Below are 16,532 nucleotides of genomic sequence, written 5' to 3'. Positions count from 1 at the left end.
CTCTTTTCTTCTTTCATTTGCTAGCTAATTAATTGGCTGTCAGCATCCTAGTCCTCAGTCTGCAGTCTAGCCTCTTTGAGGCACTGTCACGGATCTCCTAATGCTCATGCAGATTTCATTTAGTTTTGACACTTCGTGTCTGCATTTGTTGAGGTTGCTGAAGAGCCCTGGGGTATTTTTGAGGTGTGACTTGCACAGAAGGTGTGTTTGAACCTCCCCTGAGAAGTCATTTACTAGTTATGTTCTTCAGGACTGCCTCCTGCTGAGCTGCGTGGTACTTCTATCAGTTTGTAGTTCCCCAGGTCTCTGCTGGTCAGCATTGCCATGGCCTCCCTTTAGTCTCCTTGTGCTAAGGCAGCTTTAAATGAGCTACAGTTCCTGTTTAATAGTATGAGTAGATCTGTCTTGTGACCTGTAGTGCTTCTAGGTGAGACTGCCCGGTTCTGATTATTTCTTATTCAGTGGTTCTTGTTGGATATACAGCTCTTCTCCTGGCACTTCAGCTTGAGCTAATCTGTATTTGGAAAAAGAGTTTTGGCTTGGGAATCCGCAGTAAACACAATAAATTATTAGTGATTCTTTCTTTTTAGAGTCTCTTTTAACTCCCATCTCCCAGTAGCCCCTTTTATACTTGGACTCTAAGCCCTTCAAGCAGTCTGAATGGCTTCTTCCTATGGCCTAAGAAGAATTTGTTGTTTTCTGTGCCTTTGCAATTCATTCCTCACACATTTTTGCTGTTGTTTTTTAACTGGACAATTTGTGTTTTTGCTTCACCTGCTAGAGCTCCATTTTTGTTTTGCTTCCCTAGGAACAACCTTGCTTTTAATAGCTTTATTCTTCCACGTTTCAACTGTGGGCTTCCTTTTCCTATTCTCAAATGTGTGCTTTGAGCCTCCAACATATATTTTTAAATAGACTCCACATCACTTGCAGAGAAGTGATTCTTTATGGCCGTCCTGTCTTTTTTTTAGCACACTTCCTTATTTTTATGAAGTTCCTCTTTCAAATCGAACGTAGCTGCTGGTAGATTTTTGTTCTAAATGTTGAACTCCCTTGCAAGTTTAATGGAGCTCTGCTGTGGTTGCCATTTCAGAGTAACACATTGAACCATGACCCACAGGGCAAACGTTGGGGTTCTTTCTCCCCTCTGGGACTCCTTTGCTGTACTGATTGTCTCAGGTTTGCTCAGCGTTGTGCCCTAATGGAAGGTGTGCCCATTGTGTGTGGTGGTAATTGAAGTTTCCCATTACAAGTCTGTTTCCTGCCTTTGTGGCCTCTCCGGTTTCCCCCCCGTATTGGTCAGTGCTGCTGTTCTGGTTAGGCTGATAACAGAGCTGCAGCTATTACTTCAGCCTTGAATTCTATGTCCATGGGGATTGTGTTCTTTATCCATATGGTTAAATTGTGAATTTGATTAGCCTTCAAGCTCCCCTGCTGTACCACCAGTCCTTATTGGCACACCGTGTCTTTCCTGACGTTAGCATTCTGCTCCCTGGTTCCTCCTGCTGGGCTTTCCAGTAAGCCTGCTTGTGATGTCCTGTTAGGGCTGGGCCTTCCACTTTCCAGGCTGACTTCTACTACCAGCTGCCAAAGCTCCTGTGCCACTGTTTGGGTATTGTCCTTTTCTTCGCCTTCCCGGTTTGTTCTACTACCTCTTTGGTTCCTGTTTGTTTGCATGTCTCATGCTGGCCTGTGTCCCTCCTCGTGGTGGCTCTGGGGAGCAGTGTCTCTGACTGGGGAGCTCTCCTTGACGTGTCTCTCAGAGTTCCTTTTGCTGGAGAACGTGGTGCATCATTTCAAGTTTCCCTGCGTGCTTGATCTGAAGATGGGGACCAGACAGCACGGAGATGATGCCTCTGAGGAGAAGGCTGCTCGGCAGATGAAGAAGTGTGAACAGAGCACTTCTGCCACCTTGGGTGTGCGAGTCTGTGGGATGCAGGTAGGAATCCCCAGGGCTGCAGGTGCTGTACGTTCCTTTTCCCAGTTCCACTAGAGCTTCTAGTTGTTAGTGTTTGCAGCTGAGCACTGAGTTAGTGGGTGGGTATGCTGGAGTTCGTGGTACGTACTTTTGGTCTTCATTTGAAAGCCCAGAGCAAAGGAAATTGCTTCTTCCAGGGTTGTCTGCTTGTTCACAGGAAACATGGGGACTTCTTAAAACAACTGTTCTTTCTTGCTTAGTGTTAAGCTAGAACTGCAGCACCTGGTGGAGATGTCTTTCTGTCCTACCATCATCCATGTACTGTGCTGAGAGTTAAAAATCTGTTCTCCTATTGTGGCTACACCCTGAGCACGAGGATTTGCTGCTGATGCTGTTGTGCAATAGAGCCGATCCTTTCCCCGCCTGCAGAAGCATCTCGTAATCCACATCTCTGCCCACAGACTGTGAAGCAAGGAGGGCCCTTCACTGATCACGTGGCTCTCGAGCTGTCTGGGGATGCAGGGGGCGGGCAGGGCTGTTCCTGCTCTCTCCTGGGTGTGGTGGTGACGTGAGTTCCCTCTGCCCCGTCAGTGCAAGGCAGCTCTGGGCTCTGTGTTGCCTTAACCTTGTGTTCCCACTTGATGTGCGTTTCCTTTGGTGTTCCAGGTCTACCAGCTGAACACTGGGCATTACTTATGCAGGAATAAATACTATGGACGTGGTCTTTCCATCGAGGGCTTCCGCAACGCCCTCTACCAGTATCTGCACAACGGCATAGAGCTGCGCAAGGACCTCTTTGAGCCTGTCCTCGCCAAACTCCGAAGCTTGAAGGCAGTTTTGGAGAGGCAGGCCTCCTACCGCTTCTACTCCAGCTCCCTTCTCATCATTTACGACGGGAAGGACAGCAGGGCAGAGATGTTTGTGGAGTGCCACTCGGAGACGCGCCTGAAGCAGATGGACAGCTCTGTTCCGGAGAGCCTTCAGGACGGTGGCAGCACGGAGCCCAGCTCCCCTCCACACCCCATGGTGGATGTGCGTATGATTGACTTTGCACACAGCACCTTCAAAGGCTTCCGTGATGACCCCACCGTGCATGACGGACCCGACAGAGGTTACGTGTTTGGGCTGGAGAGCCTCATCAACATCATGGAGCAGCTACGTGAGGGAAACCAGTAGCCCTGGGCTGTGGCCGCTTATTCTCGTCCCGGTGACTGGAGGGGACACGACCACCTCCTGCCACGGGAAACAGCAACCACTTCAGTTTTAGAACAATGTATTGCTCCACTGTTTTTAAATGTACTCGGATAGAACAGCCGAAGGGAGGCAGAGTAGAAGAGCTCCTCAAGCTGAGCGCAACAGCTCTGCCCCCTCGAGGGGGCTCCACGGCTGCCTGCTGGGGCTCCTGGTACTTTGCTCCTCGCATGTGTGTTCTGGAGGGGGGACCTGGCCCTAGGGAAGGGAAAGCAGGAGAGGGCGGGGCCCTGCAGGGCTGGAGCTGTGGCTTGAGGAGCCCCCTGCCTCGGCAGCCCCTGGAGGCCTCGGGCTTGAAATCCTCCCCGTGCTCCGGAGCAGCAGCCGGCAGGCTCTGCGGGGCAGCAGTGTGCTCTGCGTGCTCCCTGGCTGGCGTTGCTAGCTCTGCCCTCTGTTTTGCCGATGGGGCTTTGCTTCTGATGCTGCCTTTTCCTTCCGTTTGGGCACTGTGAATAACCGACCCAAACGGGGAAATAAAATGACCAAATGCAACCCAGGGCGGAGCCGCGGGGCCGGAAATGCTGCGCTCCCGGTGCTGCCTACGGCCCTGGGCCGACCCGGGCCGGGCTCTGCCACCGTCGCCGCCCTGGGCCGCTGACCAAGCCACAGCTCAGCTCGTGGGCTAGCAATAGTACTTGTAGCAGTTAATGTGACCCCGGCCGTGCAGCGGGGTGTTCCGGACCATTTCAACCCTCCTCCCCGTCATCGTCCGTCCCGCCGCTTGTACGCGAGGAGCTCTGTGTGCCGAGGGCTCTGCCTGGCGGCTCACGCAGGGACACAGCGCTACGTCCTGCCCGGGCTCCGCGCTGTTGGGGGCTCGGCTGGCACGGAGTACCGCCGGGCTGTGCCCCCCCCAGCCGTGCTCCGCCCGTGGCTTCCCGTGCTGGGGCCGCTCCCTTTCGCTGCTGTCCCGGCCCCTCCGCCCCGCGTGTCTGCGCTGCGCCCCGGCCGTCCCCTTCCTGCTCTGCCCGCCTCATCCCGCGGCACTTCTGCCCCTGCCCGGCCCCGCTCTCCCCTCCGCTCGCTCCCTCCGTCGCTTCTGCGGGCGGCCGCGCTGCCCGGCCGGGCCGCGGGGTTCGGGGTGGGCTGCAGTGAGGAGCCCGGGGCGGCGGGAGCAGCCGTGTGCCCGGCCGGGCTGTCCGGAGCCGCCTTCCCTCGCCCCCGGTGCGGAGGGCCGCCGCCTGTACATAACCGCGTCCGCTGTCTGTGCTCGCCCAGCGCCGCGCATTAAAGGAGCTCGTTTTGGCCCTGCGTCTGCTGTGTCCGCGGGGCGGGGCACTGGGGCGGCACCGCCTCCCATTGGGCGGGGGCACGGGTGGTTCCACCTCCCATTGGGTGGGGGCACGGGTGGTTCCGCCTCCCATTGGGTGGGGGCACGGGTGGCTCCGCCCACCATTGGGTGGGGGCACGGGTGGCTCCGCCTCCCATTGGGTGAAGCACGGGTGGCCCCGCCTCCCGGGGCGGGCCCGGCGGTGACGCGTGAGGCGCGCGCGGTGCTGACGTGTCGGCGCGGGCGCGGGGATGCGGGCGCTGATCCTGGTGGGCGGCTTCGGGACGCGGCTGCGGCCGCTGACCCTGAGCCGGCCGAAGCCGCTGGTGGAGTTCTGCAACAAGGCGCTGCTGCTGCACCAGCTGGAGGCGCTGCGCCAGGTGCGGGCCGCTCCGGGGGGAAGCCGGGCCCCGCCGCCCCGCCGCCCCGCCGCCGCCTGACCGCAGCTCCCGCAGGCGGGCGTCAGCCACGTGGTGCTGGCCGTGAGCTACATGTCCGAGGCGCTGGAGGCCGCCATGCGCGAGCAGGAGCAGCGGGTAAGGGAACCCCCCGCCCCGCCCCGCCCCGCCGCCCCGCCCCGCCCTGACCCCTCTGCCCGCAGCTCGGCATCCGCATCTCCCTGTCCCACGAGAAGGAGCCGCTGGGCACAGGTAGGGGCGGGCAGCGGGAGGGGCGCAGGGGGGCGCTGGGAGGGCTGCGGGTGGCGGCCGGTGGCTGGGAGCGCTGCTGGCGCCAGGGATGCCGGGATGGGCGCAGGTGGTGGGGACGGAGGGCTGCTGACGGCCGGTGGATGGGAGCGCTGATGGGCACGAGGGTGGGGACGGGCGGTGGGGACGGCGGCTGGGTGACAGCCCGTGGCCGGGAAGGCCGGCGGGCACGGGGGACGACGGGATGAGCAAAGGTAGCACTGACAGCGGCTGAGTGACAGCCGGCGGCCGGGAGCTGTGGTGGCGCCGGGGACGCCGAGACGGGCGCAGGCAGCACCCGGCCCGAGGCTGGGCTGTCCCCGGCCCCGCGGTGACACTGACAGCCGGGCAGCGGGACCGCTGGCGCTGGCGCGGGACCTGCTGGCCGAGGGCGGGGAGCCCTTCTTTGTCCTCAACAGCGACGTGATCTGCGAGTTCCCCTTCGCGGCGCTGGCCCGCTTCCACCGGCAGCACGGCGGCGAGGGCTCCATCGTGGTCACCCGCGTGGAGGAGCCGGCCAAGTACGGCGTGGTGGTGAGCGAGCCCGACAGCGGCCGCATCTGCCGCTTCGTGGAGAAGCCCCGCGTCTTTGTGTCCAACAAGATCAATGCCGGCCTCTACATCTTCAGCCCCGGCATCCTGCAACGCATCCAGGTAGGGCTGGGCCGGGGACCGGGGGCTGCGTCTGGAGGCTGTGTCCCCGTGCTCAGCCTGCAACCCATCTCCGTCCCTGCAGCTGCGTCCCACGTCCATCGAGAAGGAGATCTTCCCGGCCATGGCGCAGGATGGGCAGCTCTATGCCATGGAGCTGCAGGGTAAGGCCCCGAGGGGGGGTCCTGGCCATGCTTGGGGCCCCACCTGCACTGCTGTCACTGAGGCTCTGTCCCCGCAGGCTTCTGGATGGACATCGGGCAGCCCAAGGACTTTCTCACGGGGATGTGCATGTACCTGCAGGCGCTGCGGGCGCAGCACCCTGAGAAGTTGCACTCAGGGCCCGGTGTCGTGGGGAATGTGCTGGTGGTATGTGCCAGCCCCAGGCACGCTGTGCGGGCTCACCTCCATCCTCCCACTGCTTTCCTCAAGCTGCGCCCTGCCATCCCCACGCTGGCTGAGCTGTGCCCCCGGCCTCACTGCAATCCCTCTTCCTTGCAGGATCCTAGTGCCAAGATTGGGGCAAACTGTGTCATTGGCCCCAATGTGACTATTGGGGCCGGCGTGGTGGTGGAGGACGGGGTGCGCATCAAGCGCTGCACGGTGCTGCAGGGGGCCCGCATCCGCTCCCACTCCTGGCTGGAGTCCTGCATTGTGGGCTGGAGCTGCTCTGTGGGGCAGTGGGTGAGGAGGCGCATGCTGCGGGGCTCTGGAGGGACCGGGCCAGCTCCTGCCCTCTACCTCCTGGCTGTGGCCGAAGGGAGGAGGGAAGCACTGGTGCCGGTGGGCAGCAGCGGGAGCACGGCCCTGTGCCCTGAACCGGGCTGGGTGTAACACAGCTCTTGGGACAGGTGCGCATGGAGAACGTGACGGTGCTCGGTGAGGACGTCATTGTCAACGACGAGCTCTACCTCAATGGGGCCAACGTGCTGCCACACAAATCCATCGCCGAGTCCGTGCCAGAGCCCCGCATCATCATGTAGCACCCGCTGTGCTCTCTCCTGGCTCTGTTTAGATTAAATATTTATATTCCCATCTACCTCTGAGCATCATCCGCGCACAGCTGAGCCCCCAGAGCCGGCTCGGCTTTCCCTCCCCATGTCTCAGGGCACCGTGTAAGGAAGAATAATTTAATGCTGCATTTCATGAAGTCAGCCCCCAGCCAGGGGCGAAGTCACAGAGCCCAAACACACAGCCGGCCCCATGCAGCGCTCACCGCACACAGGGCTGCTGTGGGGACGAGGCCTCGCGCTCCCCTCCCTGAGAACGGCCCCTCCCTCCCTGCAGCCCCCATCCTGTGTTAGGGATGGACCCACGTGCAGGGCTGGGCGCTAGGAGCTGGCCGGCTTGGTGAAGTCATCCACTCCTGTGATGGTGGCCTTGCAGAAGAAGCAGTCCTTGTTGTTCATCAGGTGCTGGTTGATGCAGGCTCTGGGATGGGGGGAAGAAGCGCATAAGCACTCCTGAATCCCAAATGCTGTGGGGTACTGGGGCCAGTGGGAGCTACTCATACTCACTTGCAGGACTTGTGGGAGCAGGGCCGGAAGATGGCAGAGATGGGGTGTGCGTAGCAGATGGGGCACAGGTCCTCCTCGCTGGTGGGCTGTGGGGGACAGGTGGGTGGTTGGCAGAGGCACACGCAGCTGGGGGGCAGCTGATGCCAGGGCTGCAGCCGAGTCCGGAGCAGCAGAGCCGTGCGTGGGGATGGGAACGGAGGACACTCACCAGTGTGGTGGCAGCCGCCTGCTTGGACTCCTCACTCAGGTGGCTCAGCATCGTGTCCACCTTGGACAGCTCCTCGGCACTGATGTACTCCGTGTCTGCGGGGACAGAACCAGAATCGTATGTGTGTGCTGAGTGGTTGCCCATTGCTGGGGCTGCTTCATGCCCAGTGCTGCCCCCAGGGCCAGCAGCCCCCTGCCCCAGCCCTGTGCAACACTCACACGTGCTCAGGGAGAAGTGGCGTTTCTCCGTGGCCGCAGCAGCTGCTGCCATGGCTGCAGGTTCGGCGTGTCCCAGCAGGTACTGGATGGAGCGCAGCTGGAAGCAGGGGTCTGCCAGCAGCACCGCTGTCGCACGCTCAGCCCTGCAAAGGGACAGACACGGTCAGGCTCTGCCCCTGTGTCCCCACGTCCCCAGGCATGGTCCTGACTCTGCCCCAGCACCACGCAGCTGGCCTGCTCTGCAGGAGCTGTGCCCAAGGCAAATGCAGCATGGTGGGAGACCCCAGTCCTCAGGAGCCCCCAGCACACATCAAGGCAGCTGAGGGGCATTCCTCCTCCTCCCCCTCCTCCACTACCATCCCACTGGGGGTGTGCTGCAGAGCTCTGGATCAATGTGCTGCATTGGCATTTGCTGAGGTTGCACCTCAGGCTCGGGTGCTGGCTTGCACCCTGGGTGCTGCAGGGTGGCCAAAGCAGCCGGCACCAGCATTGCAGGGTGAGGGCACAGCACTGGCCCTGCGCAGCAGCCCAGGACTGGAGCACATCTGCACCTTGGGGACAGCACACGGTGTCCCTATGGCATGTCAATGCCCTGGCAGGGAGGAGGGAGAGAGCGGTTGTGGCTCTTCAGGATTCACACATCAGCAGGGATGGCCTGGACAGAGGAAGGGCACAGTGTGGCATCCAGAGACCCAGCGCTGTTCAGGCACTGCCTCCATCGGGCACCTGCCCTATGTCCCATCCACAGCCCCGTGGCCACCTCCAGCAAGGGCACAGCTGGGCACAGCAGTCTCCATCTCTGTCGCTAGCTGAGCCGTGCTGGGGAGCAGGGGGTTAACAGCCCCTCAGCGCCCAGCAGCCACAGCGGCCAAATGAGCTTTTTGCTGCCCTAATGGAAACCAATTCCCCAGCCCCTCTCTCTGCTTCCCACTGAAGAGCCCAGGAGCTGGCAATGACATTCCTGCGCGTCCTTCACCGCACGGCTGCCCCTGCTAGCAGCAGCCTCTCCTCCGCAGGGATCCCTGGGCTCAGCCTGCCCCCACGGATGGGGATGCCAGGGGGTCCCTGCCGGCTAACCAAGGGCTGACCGGGACAAGGGCGACGAGGGACAGACACACCGGCGTGTGGGAGGTCAGCGCGGCGCAGCGGCTGCCGCCGCTGAAGGAGAAACGGAGGCTGCGCACGGCCGAGGGTCTCGGAAGCGATCCCCTGGGATGAGCACCCGCACCGCCCTGCCCACCGCAGCACGCGAGGGAGGGACGCGCCGAGCCGCCCGGCCACGGCGGCCACCACTCCCCGCGCCGGGACCAATGGGCTCCCGCCCGGCCCCCACGCTGCGCATCGCCAGCACGTAAATAGGGGCGAGCGGGCGGCCGCCGGGAGGTGCTACCCGGGAGGCGGCCGGGCGCGGGGATGCGCGGTGCCGAGCCCTGAGAAACTTGGCGCTCCGGGGACGCGCGGCGCTGGGAGGCGTTGGGTGAGCACCGGAGCACCGCGGCACCCCGTGCTGGATGCGGTCCCCCCGCAGCGCGTGGCCGGCTGGGGAGCGCGTACGCGGCTCTGCGTGAGGGGCCATGCCGCTCCCGAGCGCCGCTCCAGCCCCGTGGCCGCGGTCGGGCTCTGCCAGCGTCCGGTAGGGCAGCGCGGCCCCGCCGAGCCCCCGCCGCCCCGGGCTGCCGAGCAGCGCCATGGCCCCGTGGGCGCCCGCGGAGCTGTGGCTGCTGCTGCTGCTGCTGCTCCAGCTGTGCCCCGCGCGCGCCTCGGCGCCCCGCAGCTGCCCCCCCGCCTGTATCTGCACCTCCGACCTGCTGAGCTGCAGCCGGCAGACCCTGCAGCGCGTGCCCCGCGCGCTGCCGCCCACCGCCACCACGCTGGACCTGAGCCACAACGCGCTGAGCCAGCTGCAGGACGGCTGGCTGGCCGCGCTGCCGCACCTCGAGGCCCTGCACGTCGGCCACAACCAGATCGGCGAGCTGTCCCCGCGCGCCTTCCACAACGCGTCCCGCCTGCGGCACCTCGACATGTCCTCCAACCGCCTGCGCGCCGTCGAGAGGCACTACTTCGAGGAGCTGGTGAGCCTGGAGGAGCTCCTGCTCTACAACAACCACATCGCGCGGGTGGACGAGAACGCCTTTGCCAGGCTGAGCGGGCTGAGGAAGGTGTACCTGAGCTGGAACAACCTCACCTCCTTCCCCTTCCACGCGGTGCAGGGCCTGGGCAACTTCAGCCTGCGCACGCTGGACCTGTCCTCCAACAGCCTGCTCAGCCTGCCCGTGGAGGAGCTGGCGGCGCTGCCCGAGCACGTCCGCAACGGCCTCTACCTGCACAACAACCCCGTGCGCTGCAGCTGCCCGCTCTACCTGATGCTGCAGCGCTGGAGGCAGCGGGGCTTCAGCTCGGTGCGGGATTTCTTCGAGGAGCACACCTGCAAGGTATCCGACGCCGTGCCACGCTCCCTGATCAAGCTCCTCAAGTACAGCCACCTGTTTGAGAACTGCTCGGCCGAGCCAGACCCCGCGCAGCCGGTGCCCTTCCCGGTGACGGTGGGCCGGGCGCTGCTGCTGGCCTGCAACGCCAGCCTGCCCCACGCCGCCTACATGTGGATCTCCCCGCACCACGAGCCCATCCGGCCCCCGGGGAACGCCAACCGCTCCGTCGAGGTGTTCCACAACGGCAGCCTGCGCATCGCGTCCGCCCGGCCCTGGCACTCGGGGGTCTACGTCTGCTTGGCCATCAGCGGCCCCCACAACATCAGCCGGCTGTGTGAGGTCAACGTGACGGTGCATTACTCCAAGCCGGACGGGGAGGCCTTCAGCACCGGCCTGACCACGCTGCTGGGCTGCATCGTCAGCCTGCTGCTGGTGCTCGTCTACCTGTTCGTGACGCCGTGCCGCTGCCCGCCGTGCTGCAGGACGGCCCCCCCCAGCCCCCCACAGGAGTGCAGCGCTCAGTCCTCCATCCTCAGCGCCACGCCGCCTGCCACCGACGGGCCCAGCCGCAGGGCCAGCAAGCACGTGGCCTTCCTGGAGCCCGCCCGCGAGGCGCTGGATGCCAAGGAGCGCCCGGCGCCCGGTGAGGCCCTCCCTGACGGCAGGCACCCCAAGGTGCTACAGCTGCGCTCGGACACCGAGTCCATCAGCTCCGTCTTTTCGGACACCCCCATCGTGTCGTAGTGGGGCTGAGCTGTTCTCCTGCTCAGAGCAGCGCCGAGCCCCAGCGCTCAGCCTGACTACATGGGGGGGGTTCAGCACCACCTGCACCGCTTCAGCCACCGGCATAAGGGCAACACTGATGGACTCAGCACGCCCGTGATCCCCTGTTTTGTCTGGGCAGCGGTGATGCCAGGGCTGTGGCTGTGCGTGTGCAAGATCCAGCCCAGTACTCTCGACCCGATCCCCCAGTGCTGTCCTCAGGGGCTCTCAGGGATGGCCATGCCACTGTCCCCAGCCGCTTGGGAGTGGAGGGAGCACGGTCCTGTGGCCCCACACATCCACTGAGGGACTGCATGGGGAAGAGGGGGCTCAGCACCCAGCCAAGTAAACATCGCAACGCTTTTGACTCTGAACACCCCTGAAGCTGTACGTAGTGATGTCGGGCACCAGGAGGTGACCGACGCAGTGCTGCTCGCAGCTCCCCGTGCCACCAAGGACGCTGAGGTCTCCCGCACCGCCCGCGCTCGCTGCTTCTCCTTGAGATGGACGTGCGCTGCTCGAGCACAGCTATTGAGGCAGTAATCTAATGAGCCTGTCGATAAATGTGAGTAATGCTCTCCTCTCTCGGGCCATCACTCTCCAGTTACATTTGAATAAAAAATGCCTATTTTTTTAAGCTCATCCTGGGCTGTGTGTCTCCTTGCCCTCACAGCGGGGCAGCTGGGCTGGGGGATGCAGGAACCCCAAGATCTGTGTGGGGCTGGTGTGACGTGCGGTGTTGAGGGCTTGGCTGGGGGGAGCCTCTGGTCACTTGTCCCCAGGAGGTGACATCTGTGAGGTGGGGAGGGGGCAGCACCAGTGGCACACAGCACGCTCAGGAACCAGCAGCATTCAGAGAGGTGGGAGAGCTGCTTGTTCAGGAGCAGGCCAGCCCTGACGCTGCAAAGTCTTCCCTGAGGGACTGGGGGGACCACAGAGAGACAACGGGGCCAAGCAGAGGGACACCACCACCCCTGCACAGTCACCATGAGAGAGCGCAGCTCTCACCCGTCCTTCCACTCTTCCAGCACAGAGACAAGCAGCTTATTTCCAGCACAAAGTCAGCCCTGCCCAAAGCGCTCAGGCTCACCACCTGACACCGACCTTGTGCAGCCCCGTGCCATCAGCCCTGCAGCCACTGCTTGGCAAGGGATGGGGACTGACAGCCGCTGCCGGCCCTGACCTCACTGCCCACACCCGCTGTCCCCTCGTGTTAGCACTGCACTGCTGATGAGCCCAGGATGCTGAGCGGCCACACCGGCTGCTGCCGGGGCTGGTATGGAGCTTTGGCGTGGGGAGGGTTGGAAAGTGATGCCCTGTCCCCTGGGGACAGAGCTGTGGTGGTACCGTCCCCTGGCTCTGCACCCGTGCAGGGATCTCACTGAGGGGGACATGGGTTTGCCCTTTATAAAGGGAACCCTACCCTCCTGCTTTTGTGTTGAGCAAAGCCATCCCCTGTTGAGGGATCTGGCTGCTGCACCACGGCAGCATGCTGATGCTTCACCTCAGATTCTGGAAAAGCATTCCAGAGAGGTGCTGAAGAGAGGGGACGGCACCATCCACCCCAAAGCAAAGGGCCTGCTGCTCCCTGCAGCTGCCCTACCCCATCCCATGGTGCCATGGATGTGGCTGTTCCAGTGCCTGTCACAAGGGCTCCCCGTTTCCCAGGAAAACCCCATCGCAGTGTGTCACACTGTTCCGGTGCCAGGAAAGGACTCAGCCCTGCAGTGCTGCTCCAGCGAGGTGCTGGAACGCTCAAAGCAGTCCCTCAGGCAGCTTGAACGGCAAATCTCAGCCAGGGAAAGCACAGCCGTGAGCATGGCCTCCCTAACAGGCATGCTGGAAATGCAGCAGATGGTCTCCATCACCACCATCCCCTCCTGGCAGCCACCTGTACCCCTCTGGCCCAGCCGGCCACGCCACGGGTTGGCACACAGCACAGCAATATGGGTGTGTGGAGACCAAGGATCCTCTGTCCCCTGTACTTCACATCTTGGTCCCCTCCTACCACCGGGGCTGGTTGCACCTGGGCCCCTCCCTTACCACGCTCCTGGACTTCCAAAGAGACACAGGCAGCAAAGCTTGGTGCCTCTGCCTGTGCCAACCCCACAGGGCACGGCAGACCCCAGCCTGTGCACCCTCTGCCCAGGGTGCAGTGAGCGAAGCAGCCCGTAACCAGGTGACCACAGTGCTTCCCTCTGTCCTCCCCACCTTTTGGGAGGCGCTCTCTGGGAGCCCCCCAGAAGGCTCCACCAGGGCTGTGCTGCCGACAAACCCACTGACCCCCTGCACACATCCCAGCCCTCCCAACTGCAGCCCTGCTGCCACCAAGCGTGTCCCCTCGCACACGGACACCTGCGGAGAACCTTCGGGCACTGCCCTTTCCCCTGTTGCCCGCTCTCATCAGTATCATTACACAAGATCTGGCCAACACGGCTCCATTAGCTCACTCCAAAGGAGGCTTAATAGAAAATCTGCTCAATTATTTAGCAGACAAACGGGGGGATGATACTGGCTGAAGGCTGCCCGGGTCCCTGGCATGGTCCCAGCGATTCAGAGCAGCTCCGGGCTCAGCTCCCACCTTCCCTCTCCTCCCCATAAAAGCAAGGCATGGTCATTAGGGCCTGGCAAAGCATGGAGCACACGGGCATCCCGTTAGCCCTGCTGGGCACTGGGAGCACCATCAGTGATGCTGCTGCCTACCACTGCCACGTCTCCGTTGTGGGGACTGGAACAGCTCTGCCACAGACCCTGCTGTAAGCTGGCAGGCTCCATCCTGCACCCTGCCCATCTGTGAGTCTTACCCCTCAGGAGAGAGCCGAGCATGAAAGTCCTCGGGCTCTGCTCTTGCCCAGGCCAGCAGCTCTCAGAGGATGCCACACAGTTCTCCTCCTCACCCTGCTGCCAGTGCCAGGAGCAGCTGGTCAGCCCTTGGGGCTCAGCAGAGCGGGCGCTGGGCACTGAGTGCTGCCTCGCTGAGAGCAGCACAGCCATCCCCACAGACCTGAGGAGTGCATTTCGGACTAACGCACACCATGTATCAATTGTCTCCTCACATCCCAGCCCGGGCAATGTTCCCTAATCCTGTGCTTAATGGCCCTTTTTGTGCCAGGAGGCCGTAATAGGAGGACTTGATGCCTGACTGAGCCTACTGAGCTGGGCAGCACAGCTGAGGCACCCAGGGCACTGTGCAGAGCCCTGCTCTCCCTGCAGTGCATGCAGTCCCAGGGCAAAGCCCCCAGAACCTGCTGCAGGGTCAGCTCACAGACAGACAAAGCTCATTCAAGCAAGGAGGTCACAGGAGGTCCTCCTGCCCTTTGTCCTCGCCCACTGGGGCAGAGCTCCCTGCAGCAGGTTAACAGCTAGCTCTGGGTAATTCCTATGGAGAGGTTCCTCTGAGCAAACTCATATGGTGTAATTGCTCTGCTAATGATTTCTGGAAATCTGGGAGGTGTCAAATGGCACCTGGAATACATTTCTTCCTTCTTCTACCTCCAGGCAGTGCTTCTGCAGAAGGGGAATGCCCATCCTGTTACCTGCTCATCCCACTGAGAGCAATCAAAAAAGGAGAAAGGAGGGCTGTCTCCTCTTGTGTCCACGTAACCAGGTCCGACAGACAGAACCTGGGGATGGGATCCTTGCTGCTGGCTCCCTGCAGTAATACAACCCACAGCAGCCATTGCCTGCGGGACAGAACCGACCCAATAAAGGTTTAATTCTCCTTTTCGACTCCAAGGAGCATCCTCTTGCTCACGTCCTTGGAAAAGGACACCTCCCCCTGCCTGCTCTGTGCCGGCTGCTGCTGAGCTGCACCACCTCCCTGTGTTAGAGTGACTGTGAGCAGAGATCCCAATGGGGCCATGCTCAGTCCCGCTGCACCTCCTGGTCCTGCAGCCCTGTTTGCTGGTTCTGAATGTGCTGTGCTGAGCAGAACCACCCTGTAAGCAGGGCACAGCCCTGATCCCCAGCTCAGAGCTGGTAGGAAGGTGAGTGCTCGGCTCTCCTTCCCTGGGAGTCATCTGCCCACAGTTCTGCTATTGGTACCAGCAGGCTGCCTGTCCCCTGCTCTGGGAGCTCTGGGTCTCTGGGATGCTCAGCCGTGGTACTTCTGTCTTGTTTGACCTGAGCAACCTCCCTGCAACGCCTGCCTGCCTTTTATAGATCAGCGGTGTATCAAATCTCAGAATTATTGCTGGGCTTTGCAAAATAATGCAGGAGCATTTTGTTTTAGAGGAATTTTTTCCTGGGCTTCCTCCCGTCTCACCTTGTGCCTCTCCCACTCAGCCAGCCCCACCGTAAGGACACAGTGCTTTCTTGCACCATTCCCTTGCTTCTTATTTACCTCTGCTTTCCAGTGCTCAAGGAGGTGGCTGCAAAGCCCTGATAAACAGCCTCAGACTCACTACTTCCCAGCTGCACAACGGGGTACAGCACCTCTGGTTTGTCACCGTTTGTCACCGCTGCCGTGGGCACCATTCACACATGGGGGACAGTGCCATTCAGCATCTGTGACAGGGGCTGCCTGACTGTCACCAACCCAAAGCACAACTGGCTTTGCAGGCAAGGGGAGATAGAGATGCAGGCTGGGAGCTGGCAGGTTCCAGCCCTCACCCTGCTTCCTAAGTTCGCTGGGCTGGAGGGCAGAGAAACAGCTTTTAGCCCTAGGACAGACGTTTTAGGGACAGGGAATGGGGAAGACCTCGTCCTGCTGAGCACTGCAGGGAACTGCTTTACAACCCTCCTTTCCCTCCAGGAGGAAGGAACCGGTTATGGTGTCAAACTTATGATGTTTGACCTTTCCACGTGGCAGGATTCTGGGGCAGAGCAAAACACACCCACACCCAGAGTCCAGAAAGGCCACTGCCAGCGACTCTGTGCTGAGCACTTGGCACTGCCACCCTTGGGGCTGTGTGACTGGTGCAGCAGCCACGGGAGCAGGATATAATTAGACGCATTTGTGTACATCTTTGAGTCCTTGAGAGAAGAAGCAGGAAGACTGTCTGCATGGCTGAGCTGCACGGCCAGATGGGGCTCTGCTTTGCACACAGCCAGGGATTGTCATGTTCTCCAAAGCAGGATGCACAGGGCAGACATAAGAGCCCCTTCCTACAGCATCCCACAGGGCACGGTGGCAGGGCAGCACTGGGAGAGAGCAGGACCAGGCTGCAGAGGGCTTGCAGAGTTTGATGCAAGCAGGCACTGGCACACACAAACCAGCAGCCCGAGCCATGGCTCCACTGAGAGCTTTTTCAGCAGAGATGTGTGAGCTGTCCTGCCCCCCAGCATGAGGCCATCGACGTGCTGAATGCTCCAAGCACATCTGCCTCTCCTCACCTCGGTCCCCACACACCCCTATTGCTCCTGCAGCATCTCCCAGGGTACACACGTGGGGAAAGCAATGCCATGTGCAGCAATGCTGTGCTTCAGAAATCAAAAGCCACTCACCCCTGAGCATCAGTGTCCACCAGCAGCCGGACCAGTATTCCCGTCACAGCTACGAGGATCGGGTAATGGTCCACGCTCTCCAGTCCTACAGAAGCAAAAGTGAAAGGCAGAATCAGTGCTGCTGCACAGCAGGTGGGATGGGGCTGCAGCTTGCTCCCAGCCTTGGTGGCAGGACAC

The 16,532-nt window shown here is 61.6% G+C and overlaps 4 protein-coding genes across 38 annotated transcripts in view; 3 read left to right on the top strand and 1 right to left on the bottom strand.

The window, feature by feature from the left end:
- Nucleotides 1–4,416, top strand: part of IP6K1 (inositol hexakisphosphate kinase 1) — a 34,883-nt gene extending 30,467 nt beyond the window's left edge. For all 35 annotated transcript variants that reach the window (XM_025154613.3, XM_046900149.1, XM_046900151.1 and 32 more), the window contains 2 exons: nt 1,764–1,939; nt 2,585–4,416. In XM_025154613.3, coding sequence (XP_025010381.1) covers nt 1,764–1,939; nt 2,585–3,094 — 686 coding nt within the window. In that variant the 3' untranslated portion in view covers nt 3,095–4,416. The remainder of the gene's footprint in view (nt 1–1,763; nt 1,940–2,584) is intronic.
- Nucleotides 4,417–4,643: 227 nt separating this feature from the next.
- GMPPB (GDP-mannose pyrophosphorylase B) lies at nt 4,644–6,815 on the top strand. Its single transcript, NM_001293315.2, has 8 exons — nt 4,644–4,819; nt 4,895–4,975; nt 5,041–5,089; nt 5,478–5,779; nt 5,862–5,940; nt 6,018–6,145; nt 6,278–6,460; nt 6,628–6,815. The coding sequence occupies exons 1-8, from the start codon at nt 4,691–4,693 to the stop codon at nt 6,757–6,759; spliced, it is 1,083 nt and encodes a 360-aa protein (NP_001280244.1). The 5' UTR covers nt 4,644–4,690; the 3' UTR covers nt 6,760–6,815.
- A 77-nt stretch (nt 6,816–6,892) lies between these two features.
- RNF123 (ring finger protein 123) overlaps nt 6,893–16,532 on the bottom strand; it is a 43,367-nt gene continuing 33,727 nt past the window's right edge. The window contains exons 35-39 of the mRNA NM_001293314.2: nt 16,356–16,440; nt 7,720–7,862; nt 7,502–7,596; nt 7,294–7,379; nt 6,893–7,207 (exon numbers count right to left, since the gene is read on the bottom strand). Coding sequence (NP_001280243.1) covers nt 7,108–7,207; nt 7,294–7,379; nt 7,502–7,596; nt 7,720–7,862; nt 16,356–16,440 — 509 coding nt within the window. The 3' untranslated portion in view covers nt 6,893–7,107. The remainder of the gene's footprint in view (nt 7,208–7,293; nt 7,380–7,501; nt 7,597–7,719; nt 7,863–16,355; nt 16,441–16,532) is intronic.
- Nucleotides 9,255–11,552, top strand: AMIGO3 (adhesion molecule with Ig like domain 3). Its single transcript, XM_025154610.3, has one exon. It carries the CDS (start codon nt 9,408–9,410, stop codon nt 10,890–10,892), a length of 1,485 nt encoding a protein of 494 aa, XP_025010378.2. The 5' UTR covers nt 9,255–9,407; the 3' UTR covers nt 10,893–11,552.

This window comes from Gallus gallus, chromosome 12 (genome assembly GCF_016699485.2).
Source record: "Gallus gallus isolate bGalGal1 chromosome 12, bGalGal1.mat.broiler.GRCg7b, whole genome shotgun sequence".
NCBI classification, from domain to species: domain Eukaryota; kingdom Metazoa; phylum Chordata; class Aves; order Galliformes; family Phasianidae; genus Gallus; species Gallus gallus.
The sequence above is the reverse complement of the archived record's forward strand: the minus strand, read 5'-3'. Positions and strand labels throughout refer to the sequence as shown.